Below are 14506 nucleotides of genomic sequence, written 5' to 3'. Positions count from 1 at the left end.
AATCTTGGACGGTCTAAAAATGTCAAATTCTTTTGAATGCGCAATTCTTAAGAACATCAATTTGGGTGAACTTTGAAACTCTATAGCAAAAAATCAAGCACATGGACCTATGTTAATTTTTGCATATTTCGAGTATTAAGGTTCTAAAGTATCTATGTGCAAAGTTTGGTGAAAATGACATGGATTTCACTTTAACTGTGGAACGTCCTTAAAATGCAATCAGATAATTAGTCCATGTCTTAAAAATGACCTAATGATATCATGTTAAACCGCCGTTTTAAATTTTAAGCAACGCTGTTTAAGCCGTAATTACTCTTACAACCATTTTTTATTCTAAATTAACAAGTGGTTCTTTAAAAAGTTTAAACAATATTTGATAGAGTGACGCGGGCTTGAACATTATTGGCTAAAATTTACAAGGTGATCCAAACAGCATGAACAATAGGGAATAGTGACATTCCCTCAAGAAAATTCTCTATTGCTCTATAACTCAAGTGGAGTAGTGGGCACAAAAATTTGAGCGGACTAAATATGGCGTATCGCATTAAAAAAAACTTTTAGGGAGCGAAGCGAGCGAGCAATATTTTCAACATTTTTATTACACAATCAAATTTTGTAATACATTTTGAGATGATATTAAGGAAATGATATTATATTTCACCCGTCTCTCTTTCCTCTTCTTTCCCTTTCTCTTTTTTTTTTAGTGGTCGTGAAAGATTCTTTTTTGGGGGCCCCATCCGAACACCACTGTTCTAAATTTTAATCACTCATTCAGACGTCTTTCTAGTTTTCTCGGGGATTAATATATAACGTGGACTCCAAATTCCGTTGCTGATTGATGCTTAGGTTTTGTCTCAGTGGCCGCAGAACGGTTTTCAAAGTGGGGGGGGGGGGGGGCTGAGCCAAAAGTGGAGGGACTGACCATGCAATAAATCACAATCATATGGTCATTTTTACGTTTTTGTACACGGTTTTGGAAATTTTTATTTATTTATTTATTTCTGATATTTTGACAGGGTAGCCCATTCACCAATAAGTAGTGGTCTTCCATGAGGCCCTGAATAACAATAAACATATTTACAAAATGCATAACGTATGTACAGAATGTTACATCATTAAGATTCACATTAGGATTTGAATGTAAAACGAAACATTAACAAACTTAGCAGCAAACAAAACGCAGACGGGCACTCGTTTGACGTATAATAAAATATCAATAAATCAAATTAATTAAGAAGGACATCTTGAAAATACTGATAATATACACCAAATCATCAAGGTCATGCTAACACAAAATAAGCACAACAGTGGATGTTCCGCAAGTTATTTATAAATTACAAGTTCTTTTAAACATTCTCTTAAATGAAATGACAGAAGGAGCTGTTCTAATTGAATTATCAAGCTTATTCCATTTAAATATTGAAGATACGATTGGACTACACTTATAACAATCAGTGCGAAACTTGGGCACGCTTAAATATCCACTGTCTCTCTGTCTGGTATGATGTTCATGTACATCATTTGGATTGGTTAAGTTTACCTGAAGGTAAGAAGGTGCTAAATTATGGACACATTTAAATATCATCAAAACGCGACTGAGCTCAAATCGTTTGTCTAGTGTCATCCATTTAAGACTTGTGAACAAATCAGCCGACGGTGTGTCGTATGTCTTGTTCAATATAATTCTTGCAGCCCTCTTCTGAATTTTTTGCAGCTTAATTGTATGGGATTGAAATCTATTCGACCATACAGCAGAACAGTAATCAAATCTTGGCAACACTAAACTGTTATAAAGCAACTTTAAGGACTGCACAGGCAAAGAACTTTTCGCTCTCTTTATTATGCCAATGCTTTTCTGAGTAAGTTTACATACATTTTCTATTTGTTTTGACCATTTCAGTTCTTCATCTATCAAAACTCCTAAGCATTTGGTGAATTGAACTCTATTTATCAAATCACCGTTTAACAAAATCGTGAAAGAATCTATTTTCCTGAGATTAGCACGAGAACCTATTATCATGACACAAGTTTTTTCAGTGTTGAGGACGAGCTGATTATCTTTAATCCATGCCATGACCTTGTTTAATGCAACAGTTAATTTTTCTTCCAAAACTGTCGCATCATTCGCACTGACGGTAAGTGTCGTGTCGTCAGCGTACATATCTATAATACCTTCATGAATACATTCAGGTAAACTATTAACATATATTGAAAATAAAAGGGGACCTAGTGGGGGGGGGGGGCAGCCCCCCCCCCGCTTCCGCGGTCCCTGTTTCTCATCATCACACAAAAATCTTTAAATGGCATTATGTTCTAGTTATTATTTTCATCAGTTTATAGTACTCAGTTTCTGATTATTCTGGGCCACAGCCCACAGCCCACTATCTGGAGGCTGCTATCGGCTGCTCTCCGGGCTTTTACTGAGCAGTAGCTTTCTCCATTACCTTGTAAGATCATGTTACAATATTAATTTCACTTGTTTACGCACCAAGGTTATTAAGATGTACGACACTCAAAGGTCAAATCCACCCCAGAAAAATGTTGATTTGAATAAATAGAGAAAAATCAAACTTGCAAAACGCTGAAAATTTCATCAAAATTGGATGTAAAATAAGAAAGTTATGACATTTTAAACTTTTGCTTATTTTTCACAAAGCAGTTGATAATGTACAACTCAAATGAGACAGTCGATGATGTCCCTCACTCACTATCTCTTTTGTGTTTTATTGTTTGAATTATACAATATTTCATTTTTTTTATATATATATTTAACAATAATTAAGGACCAACTTGACTAAATCATATAGTATTAATCAATGCTCATTCCACATGTTCAGGGAGGAATTAATCGTTGTTTCACTCGACAATGAGGAGAGAAATAAAATATTCCCTATTTCATATAATAAAATACAAAAGAAATAGTGAGTGGATGACGCCATCAGTCTCCTCATTTGCATACCAGCCAGTATGTGCCTATAACTGTTTTGTGAATTTAAGCAAAACTTTAAAATGTCATAACTTTCTTATTTTACATCCGATTTTGATGAATATTTTCAATGTCATGCTTGTTGGATTTGTTTCTATTTTTATTCAAATAAACTTTTTTGTTGGGGTGGACTTGTCCTTTAACCGTTAACGGCATATTGTGAAATTAGATAATAATAATAAAGAAAAGGAAACAAATAAAATGAGTTAAACAGGTGTGAAGGAGATGAGTCGTATTGTATTGATGTATGAGAAAGGTTCCTCCTTATCAACCACTTTATGATCAGAATCCCAATACTCCTCTGCCAACACCTCTATATCACATCGTTCTCCTGCATGGGGGAGGGGTAGGAGGAATGGAGTAAGAGAGGGAGGTGATCGGATGGGAGGAGTGAGAGGGGGGGGGGGAGAGAGAGGGGGGAATGGGGGAGGGGTGGATGGGAGGAGTAAGATCGAGAGAGGGGAAGTGATGAATTTAAATTTAGAAGATATTTTTTAAATAATGATCGAATTAATTATCAAAATTGATCTGAAATTAAATTTGACCAAAGATCTGAAATTATACTCAAGGAATTGCTGATACCTGCAGAATAATTTCTGGAAAATGTTACTTACAGCATAAACTATAATGTAATGATATATTTTAAGGGTCGAGAATATTGTCAAAATATTATGCCAGAAGACAATTGTTCATTCGCTTCAATTGGATAAATTTAATATAATGTGGATTAATAGAGTTTAACAAGCTTGTAGTTTTCATAGTCATGTCGATTTGTATTTCAAAGATGTCATAATACTAGTATATAAAATCCTACCCCTGCCTCATAAGGAAGACAAGAACAAACCATAAATCCTTTTGAAGTCCGCTGCGTTGACGGAATGAGGAGTGTGTTCTGAACTTGGCATTGTATCACGACCTCGATCGTCTTCACCTCTTGCTTCATTAGGCGACGTCGTTTGATCTATTCCGCCATCGATGACCTCGAAAGTTTCAGCGAGTATTTTCCCCTCAGGTTTTAGGACTGACATGATTATTTCTCCATACCTTAATTGCAATAAAGAATAGGTTAAAGTTAAAGGAAGAAAAGTCCTATACAGTTGAGAGCAAAATTTTATACATGGTAGAAAAATTCTTACTCAAATTTTAGATTTCTATGCCCGCCTATCATTCAAGGTAAGTGTATCCGGGCCTATATACCACATGATATTGCTTTTATAACTGATAAGTAGCCAATGATAGTGAAAGCATACCTTGGTCTATCTTTGTGATCAATGTCTTGTAGTGATCCTCTGTCCCAGACTGCGTCCACCGGTCCTCCGATTAGCTCTCTTGATTAAAATGAAAGAACAATTCTAATTCTCAATACGATAGAGCCTTGTGAATTGAGGCATTGATTGTAATCATTTCTTTAATTATTTCGATGAAAAGCAGCGTACAAACGAAGAACAAGGTCTATAAAGAATAACAATCAAAACCAGATCACAGAGAAGGGGGGGGGGGGATGGAAGAGAGAATGTTTTTTTTTTAATAAAGGTAATCTCAAAATGCGGTAATAAAGTCCCATCATCAACGTAAATCGTAACCAGACACTACACATTACACGACACCTACCAAACTCTTCCCATCCTCCTTTCAAGCCCTTACCGAGGAAGACCGGTTTAGACGGTCAAAAACTTACTTTGTAACGTCAAATATGTTGCACTTGAATATGTTGACCCGTTTATCATCATTCTATATTAAGAAAACAAAATCAATCCACTGGCTTTATTATCATAAGGAAATTCAAACTAGTGCAAATTCATAAGGATAACCATTTAATATGTGCCTATATTTTCAAACGTTTTGTAAAGTCAACAAATAAGGTAATGAATTCAATCAAGGTGATTTAAAATACGAAAACCGATTCAATTTCCACAATGCATTTATCAGAAGCTCAAAATCAACCATATCGTTACTAAACATTTTGATTTTCAAGGGGGAGAATTATCATTTATTTATGAACGAGCAATAAAAACCTATAAACATTTATGCAAGTGAGTATCGAAACACCTGGATTCCGTTCACACGATATTCCATCCATACTTTGCCAATGAACTATTATGGCCACTGACTCCACTGAATTGAGTGTTTCCGTTGATGTAATTTCTGGCAAAGTTAATCACCTGTAATATTTAGTATCTATTTCAATTTAAAGGAGAATGAAACCCTTGAAACCAGCTGAATCCATATCAAAGAGAAAAATCAAAGAAACATATTGTTGAAAGTTTGAGGAAGATTGAATGAATAATAAGAAAGTTATGAGCATTTGAATATTGAGATCACTAATGCCATGTATTGGCAATGCGACCAAGATCTATGATGTCACACACGTACAACTCCCTCATTACTTTAGTACTTATATCACTTATATTCTCATTTTTATAGAGTCTATCACAAGGTGAGGTGTTCTCTTTATGAGAGGACAAGTAAATAGGTTTCACAACATTATATAATTGATGAATCATTTGTCATATGATTAGAATGAGAAAAAAGAGATGTTTTGGGGTATATTTTCAGTGTCCAAAAGGGGAGAGTTGTTCATCTGTGACATCATATATCTTGGTCGCATTGCCAATGGGAGGATCTCCATAGCATTAGTGATCTCGACATTCAAATGCTCATAACTCTTCTATTGCTAGTCCTATTTTACTCAAACTTTTGTTGATCTTATTCTTTGATTTTTCTGCTTTCACAAAAGCTAACTTGCTCCAAGAGTTTCATTCTCCTTTAAAGTATATACGCTAATATGTACCATGAATACGGCATTTAACATAGACGACGATGAACGAGCATTGTGACGTAGGTTGAAGAAGTCATAAGATTGCGATTTTTAAATTATTTTGTTAATTCATAATTGATTGTTTTATTGTTACAGTCACACCAAAGAAACCGACTTCAAAGCTATCAATTTCATACCATTCGGAATGACGTAATAGCTTTGTTCGATTGGGATTCGGTTTCACTGGTGTGACTATAATAGCGGACAGGTTTACCTGATACAAGCACGCATAAGGAAGCTGATGTATGGCGGATTTGGTGTACTTCATATCGTATGTATCAAAGAACTTCTCAATCGCTTTCCCAACTAATTCAACGCCTATCACATCGTCGCCGTGATCGTAGAGCCTGTTGAAACGCCAACAAAATAATAAGGAGGAAGAGGAGGAGGATGGTGATAGCAGTGATGATGATGATGATGATAGTGGTGGTGGTGGTGGCCGGTGGTGATGATGTACATGGTGAGGATGAGGAGGACGATGATCATCATCATGATCATGACGATGACCATGACGACGACGATGATGATGATGGCGGTTATGGTTATGGTGATGACGGTGATGGTGATGATGATGATAGTGGTGATAATGATAATGATGATGATGATGATGCTGATGATAGTGATGATGATGATGAAGATTGTGAGGATGATGATGATGATGCTGAGGATGATGATGATAGTGATGATGATGAAGATGGTGAGATTGATGATGAGGATGATGATGATGATTGGAAACCCATCCGTTTCATTTCATTTTCTTATATTAACCAAAGTCGCTTCAGCTGCCATTCATCTATTGACATTTGATATTTTGGCAATATTTTATTCTTATAGCACTTTGTTGAAACGGAAATGAATAAATCCTAAACCATAAACAAGAAATAATCCAATGGCAATAACAATGGAATTATCATGATATTCTAGCGTAGCTTGATATTATGTGGTTACCATACTGACCAAATATTTAACTAAGATCAGTCACTGAAGGAATCATACTTTCAAACAATTTTGACAAAAATATTGTTTTCCTATAATAGTGATGATTATTAATGGAGGAGGATGGGGGTATCTACGTTGTTTACATAAAAAAAGGCATCTTTATTTCATTTTCTCCAAACCACAGCAATGTTTACAGTCATATGGTCAACATATCAAATGCGTTGTGAATGTGTGCCGACAAAAATGGGCAAATTCGTTAATTACTTGCAATATACCACAGTTTCCCAACTGGAAGGAGCACAGTGTCCCAACAGTGTGTTCACAGTGTGGAACTCAATGTAAAATTCACCTTCACACTGTTAAATTAAACATTTCAACAGTGTGAAGCACATATTCACATACTTGTAGTCGATCATGACGCTGTTAACAGTCACACTGTACTGTCGAGGTGTCCACACTGTGAAAATATCTTCACACTGTTGAATTTGAGCACTGCTGGATATTTTCCCATAGTCAACTATGGATGACACTGTTTTTTTTTTTCCAGCACGGTTATATTTGATAGTGATCATTTACTCATATTCACCAACATAATCATAATTCGAACAATCGTTTAAGAGTAATTGTTTATGATATACACTATATTTACAAATAATTACTATTTAAAAGCACCTTACCATTTCATTGTCGGTGATTTCTCACAGAGTGGGACAAACCATTTCTTACCAGTCTTTCCATCAGTAACTCTATTTATACATCGCTCCAACCATCTAAATTTACAATAAGAACCATAAACCATAATCTGTATTATTCGCTCTAAGTGCAATACATATCTAACCATATTGGAGTGATAATACGGAACAATCCCTTTGGAGTTAACTGTACATCCTTATCGACAGTGGCGTACCGTGGGTCACGGCATGGGGGGGGGGCACCAGCAAAAATGTTGAGTCACTTAGTGGGCGCGCGGAGCGCGCTCAATTGCCAGGTATACTGACCTGATAGAGACATTTTAAGGACTGTGCCATTAGACGGATATGCATCTCACTGATCAAATAATGCACGCGCGAAGCGCGAGCTGAAATTTTTATATTTTGTATATAGGGCCTATTGACCACAAACAGACACATTCTAAGGACTATTTTTTTTGTAATTCATGAAGAGTACATATCTCACCATAGTCATTTAATGCGAGCACCAAGCGCTTGCTGATTTTGTTACAAGTACACCAGTCCTAAACACATGAAGCACTTTTTGTAGTCTTTGTAATCATGAACATGATACGTTTCTCATTAATCAAATGTTGCGAGCGCGAAGCGCAAGCTGAAAATTTTCGAAATTCAGACCTGAAGAGGGTCATTCTAAGGCTCGTTTGTAGGCATTCTCTAAGACCATACGTAGGCCCTATTTTACTAACCAAAGGATACGAGCTCGAAGCGCGAGCTGATTTTTTTTTACATTCCTACCAGAACAGGGGAGCGTTTCATCAATATTTTCATCCGACAAGTTGTCAGATCTGACATCTTTCCATGATTTTGATTGGCTGAGAGGCACTGTTCCTATGGTAACTGTCGGATAAAATGGGACTTGTCGGATAAAACGTCCGACAAGTCCTTTCATGAAACGCCCCCCCCCCCGGTAACTTTTTAAGGACTGTTTTTAGGAATTTATGAAGAGCAGACATATCTCACCAATCCAATATTAATGCGAACATAAGCACGGACTGGAAATGTTTTATATAGGGGGGATTCACTTATGTAGTCCTGTAACAGAAGCATTATGTCATTACATAAAACAACGATAACTCGAAGTGCGAGGAAATATATTTAGTGTATGCTGACTTGAAAATGGGACGTTTTAGTACAACAGGATTATACAGTGCGTCCCACAAAAAACGAAACCGAGATTTATCGATAATTTATCATAACTTAATCGCAAATACAATAGACAAATGACCTACCATTTTAAAGCTTAGAATCTCCTCTTTCATCTGAATTTACTTAAATTATTTTTTATTTACGCATGAGTGAGCAAAAACAATTTGAAAAGGGGATACCAAAAAGTCACTTGGCGGGCCGTATCTGGGTATTAAAAAGAAAACCACATTTCTAAAATGTTCAATATCTGCTCTTTAATTTGATACCTCAATTACAGAAAATGGTCAAGAAATAACAAAGTTCTGATTATTTGAAATAAGGCTTGAATTTCAATAATTTCATAAAATGAAGAGGTTTTACAGGCTAGCGTTCAAACTCACTCGACACTCCGTTTTGTTGACGATCAGCCATGCATTAAGTCTTTTGTTACCGTGCGATAGCTTCAATGGGAAACCGGTGAAAACACGTTTATTTAATGAAATTATGGAAATACAAGCATTGTTTCGAGGGATCATAACTTTTTTACTACTTGACCATTTTCTGTGATTAAGGTATCAAAGAAAAGAGAAGATATTGAACTTTTTAGTCCTGTGATTTTCTTTTTGAAATTCAGATACCCCCGCCAAATGAGTTTTTGGCATCCTTTCTTCGAATTGTTTTTGCTCAATCATGCGTGAATGAGGAATAATCTAAGTAATACCAGATGAAAGAAGAGATTCTAAGCTTTACATTGGTAGGTTATTTGTCTATTTTATTTATGATTAAGTAATGATAAATCATCGCTAAATCTCGGTTTCGTTTTTTCTGGGACGCACTGTATATCTCATTAAACAGACAATTCGAGTACCAGGAATATTGAACACATAGGCCCTACCCTAAGCCCTAATTATGTTTCATAAAATTATGAAAAAAATCTTATGTATATGATTTAGTATAACATAATATGATATAATATATATTAATTTCATCCCCCAACGTTCCTTTTGCTTTCTCCCTCTTTTTCTCCTTTTCCCCGTTTTTTCCTTTTCTTTCTTCTTTTTTGCCAGCCGATGCGGGGGGGGGGGCACGTGTCCCAGGTTGTTACGCCACTGCTTATAGAGTGCATTATATCTCCTTCCGTGGAGTGAACTGTGTATCATGTAAGACATGTTCACACCAAAAAGAGATTTAAAAAATATTCTCAATATACAAAATCTCACTCCAAAATAAATCGTTTTACTCTGAGGAAGTGTGATTGACGACTATATATATAATCTTTAGCATTAATTTAGAGTATCTGTTGTTTAATTACTATGAAAATATAATACTGACGTTCTTGGAGGAGCGAGGGCAGGGGCCACGGAAGAGGGGGGGGGGGGCTGGGGGCTTCAGCCCCCCACTTTTTTCAAAAACCGTGTACAAAAACGTAAAAATGACCATATGATTGTAATTTTTTGCATGGTCAGCCCCCCCCCACTTTGAAAACCGTTTCGCGGCCCCTGGAAGGGGTGTACATGGATGGAGCTTAGGTGTCATGACCAAAAGAGGGATAAAAGGGAAAAGGACATGAAACATGCAAAGGGGGATAAAAAGTGAAAAGGAAATGAAAATTGTGAAATATCATTTATAAGACAATGATTATAACCGTGTAAACATCACAGAAAAAAAAAGAAACATTTTTTTTAACGCGGGTATATGCACTTAAAATCCCTAACAATATGGTCCAGTTCTCATCAATGTGTGGATCTCCTTTGTTTAGTCCTCAAAGACCTCAACCAAAGTGTTTTTTTATTTAATCATGTTTATTAAAACAAAACAAAACCCATGAATCTCGTACTCACGGACTAGCATGTATCTCGAATTCACAATTGTTATCACCATCATACCACTTCGCCCAGTCAGCCTCAATTTCCATCAGCTGTTCAGGTTTCTCCCCTATACGAGGTTTACCCTTGCAGAAATCCATGGATCTACGAAATCTATATAGTTAGAATGTTGAAAAAATATGACAATTTGAAAAAAGGGAGAGGGTAAAAACCACTTCTTAAACGTTTCAAGGAGCGGAAGCTCATTGTAAAAAAAAAGAAGAAAGAAAAAGGAGGGGGGGGGTACTAACGGTAGCCAGTTTAATTTTAAACATTTTTTGGGGTGTAAATGGGTCCACTCCAGGGATTCGGGGACGTTTTAAACGCATGTGTGTCATGGTGACGGGCGGGGGGGGGGGGGGGGCGGGTACGTCTCAGATCCTGTATATAATTGTACGTTTCCGGGAAAGAAAAATCGCGGGTGCCGGTGACAGAATGCAGACCCCTCCCCTATCGGTTCCGCGAGCCCTTCATTTCGCGCAGTAAGGTATTTTTTTAAAGAGTGGAAAACGCTGTCATTTTTGATCTTCCCTATCCCCTTTCATCTTTTGGGTTCTAATAGTACTTATACCTCTCTTTTTTATATTCCCCCTTTTCTCCCCATTTTCTCCACCTTGGCTTCCTTATAGACATATACCCGTATATCGTATTTCAGTTCGCAGTCGATCCCGCCCCCATAGCGCCCCTATATAGCTGCGTGACCCTGCTGCTATGGGAAGCGGGGATGCATGCTGCGTATGTTATGCAGCCCCCCTTAGGTTCGTGTGCTAAAATGTAGAAATTTGACCAAATCACCCTTCTATTTGATCCTAGATTTCCTTCCCCCTTAAAAGTTAAATCATCACCTTTTTTCCCTAAAGACAGCATCCCGTTCCCATGACCTTGTCTACAAGAGAACTGTCATAATAAAGGTATATAAAATACGCTCAATATGGTCACAAAAAGGCATGTTTACGAGAAGAGAGACTACAGAGTATATACAGATTGATAATTAATTTCTGTTTGATAAACCAATTATGATATCTAACTCCTTCCACATTGATTTATAAATAAATTCATGAATTAAGTAAACATAAAATAATATAACATACCTCCGGTTTTAAGATAACAAAACGTCGAGTATATATAGGTATTATAGTAGACCTGTTTTTGGTATCCATTCATACTGGCACATGCACTGACGATTTGCAGTAATATATAAATACCTATATAGTTCGAGAATGCTGAGATATTATGCACAGGTCATGCAGGGTAAATATAGTTGAATATGAGTTTTGTTTGTGTATATATACACAATACAAGTTCACGTTCGAAGCTTTGTCAATAGTAGTCACTCGATCCGGCACTACAGTTTTGTGCAGTCATTGAGAATGAAATATCCGAGTCAAATGACAAAGTCCCATTCGGATCGATTGGACGTGGGTGGGGGAGGGGGGGGGGGGGGGTATTACTCTCGGGTCACTTTTCGGTGAAATAATGGCTGAGCTGCATGGCCTTCGAAATATGAACATTTTCTGTATACCTCCCGCCGACCTTCCGTTTCCCTTCCCTTATATGGCTTTAATCAACATAGTTTTCTCCTCTTCTTGTTCATTTTTTTCCAATTAGGCTTCTTTTTTTACTTTCTCAAAAAGTAAAGTAAATTATAAGAAAACATGTTGAAAAAAAAAGAAAAGCAAAAACATGACAATAACCCAGTGACCGATTATCAGTCAGATATAGGGCTTTATCGCATTGGCAACATATAGTGTCCACACAACAATTGGTTAAATTTTTATTATCCAACTCTGGGTAGTTTTTAACCAATGTGTAGTTTTCACCAAAGCACACATTATTGGTTTAAATTAAACTACCCAGAATAGGATAGTTTTAACCAATTGTTGTGTGGACAGTATATGTTGCCCAACATTTTAAAGAGTGCAGGGGCGGAAATCTCTCCCAAAAGGTAGGGGGGACACAGGGGCGGATCCAGCCTTCGCCAATAGGGGGGGGGGGCAGAAATTTGTTTCAGCCATATTTTCCCCGATCGGCAGCTCGAAGATGATTTTTGTTTGTTTCTTTGAAGGGATAATCCTCATTAGTCACTTCTTAGCTTTATTCTTATAAATTAATATATAATATCATAATCCTTATTTGTATGATCCGAGCGCGAAGCGCAAGCTAATTTTTTGGGAAATTTTATGTATTTTTTCCTAAACTTTGAACTGATTGTGGTCTTGTTCTTTTTATCCTGAAAAAGATGTGTATGCAACTTAATAATTACTACGAACGCAAAGCGCGAGCAAAAATGTACTGATGGAAAAGATACATGTTAAAGTAGCATTTAACAAACAAATAATGCGAGCGCGAAGCGCGAGCTGAATTTTCTTTGACATTTCACCTAAAGAATGGAAATTCTAAGCACTTTTTGTAACTCAAGCAGAATAGGTATATAAGTAAACAAATAATGCGAGCGCGAAGCGCGAGCGGAAAATTTCGAGATTTAGTCCTATAATATTTACTGAACGAGACACTCTATTCATGTTTTGTAAATCCTGAAAAGGATGAGTATTAATAATGTGAGCGCAAAGCGCGAGCAGAAAATTCGTGAATATGTTTTGAACTGGTACCTGTTGAAAAGGTACCTGTTAAGGACTGCTTGCACTTAGCCATGAAGGCGTTACATATTTCAACAATCAAAAATGCGAGCGCGAAGCGCGAGCTGAAAAATTTTGAACTTTCTAAAGAAAGAATTGAAATTTTTAATCAGTTTTTGTAATCGTGAACAGGATAGCTATATAATTTAACGATTGATGCGAAGCGCGAGCAGAAAAAAATCGAGATTTATAGACCTAAAAATGGCCCACTCTGTTCATGTTTTGTAAATCATCAAAAGGATGAGTAATATGGGGTCTTCCTACATTAATAATGCGAGCACAAAGCGCGAGCAGACAATTTTTGATATTGTGATCTGAAACTGGGCAATGATTTAAATTAGAGAACAAGTTGAGTATCTGAATAAACATGCGTGAGCGTGATGTTGTTTGAAGGATTGAATGGTGGCATATACAATCGCTGATGTGGTTTACGGTACACCATGTGGAGTGTTATAGAAACAGTGGAAAGAGGAAGAAAAGGAATTGGATAGGTGAGAAAGTGGAGATTTGAGAGTAGAGTATTCCTTTCTTGAAAGTAGTCCTGAAAAGGACTGTAAACCAGAATAGTTTGATGAGTTGAAGAAACAGCTTGAGTAGTAGGATGGATGAGGAGTTGCTGGCTTGAGTCGGCGAGTGGAGATGATGAGTAGAAGCAGTAGAGAGATTCGACGTTTCGTGCAGGTTGACTGTCCGTCTTCAGGAGTGAAGACGGACAGTCAACCTGCCCGAAACGTCGAGTCTTTATGGAATACACGAAAATAATAGGTACCTGGGGGGCGTTTCATGAAAGGACTTGTCGGACGTTTTATCCGACAAGTCCCATTTTATCCGACAGTTACCATAGGAACAGTGCCTCTCAGCCAATCAAAATCATGGAAAGATGTCAGATCTGACAACTTGTCGGATGAAAATATTGATGAAACGCTCCCCAGATAAATCAAAATTTGCGAGCGCGCAGCGCAAGCAGCAAATGTTAACATTCAGACCATAAAACTGACATTTTTACAGAGCACTTTTTAAAAACCAATTTGTAAATTACACAAAATAATGAAAGTTCGATTTCCGAGGTGAAATATGTTTTGTATATTGACTTCCAAACTTGATATTCGAACTCCATATTGAACAAGATATGTAAATCACCCTAGATCCGCCTATGGGGACAAGGGGCGGGAAAATTTGGCAAGCAAAAAAAATGGTTATCATCGTCAAAGTAAGTTCATCTCGTCCCAAAATACATGTGTTATTTCGATTTATAATGATGTATTTCTTACCATCATAAAAGACCAAAAATAGTAGGGGGGACATTTGATATTGTGTCCCCCCTACTATTTTGAGTAGGGGGGACACGTCCCCCCTGTCCCCCCTGGGATTTCCGCCCATGAAAGAGTGTAATATTGTAATTGTTG

At 37.0% G+C, this 14506-nt stretch overlaps 1 protein-coding gene across 1 annotated transcript; it reads right to left on the bottom strand.

The window, feature by feature from the left end:
* Positions 1-956: 956 nt before the first annotated feature.
* Positions 957-11853, bottom strand: LOC129283134 (probable thiopurine S-methyltransferase). Its single transcript, XM_054918975.2, has 8 exons — positions 11556-11853; positions 10441-10578; positions 7421-7513; positions 6019-6151; positions 4665-4717; positions 4237-4314; positions 3831-4030; positions 957-3317 (listed from the first exon to the last, which is right to left on the bottom strand). Exons 2-8 carry the CDS (start codon positions 10563-10565, stop codon positions 3193-3195), a joined length of 807 nt encoding a protein of 268 aa, XP_054774950.2. The 5' UTR covers positions 10566-10578; positions 11556-11853; the 3' UTR covers positions 957-3192.
* Positions 11854-14506: the final 2653 nt, after the last annotated feature.

The sequence above is a fragment of the Lytechinus pictus genome, unplaced genomic scaffold, assembly GCF_037042905.1.
Source record: "Lytechinus pictus isolate F3 Inbred unplaced genomic scaffold, Lp3.0 scaffold_20, whole genome shotgun sequence".
In the NCBI taxonomy this organism is placed as follows: domain Eukaryota; kingdom Metazoa; phylum Echinodermata; class Echinoidea; order Temnopleuroida; family Toxopneustidae; genus Lytechinus; species Lytechinus pictus.
This window is presented reverse-complemented; position numbering and strand designations above follow the sequence as displayed.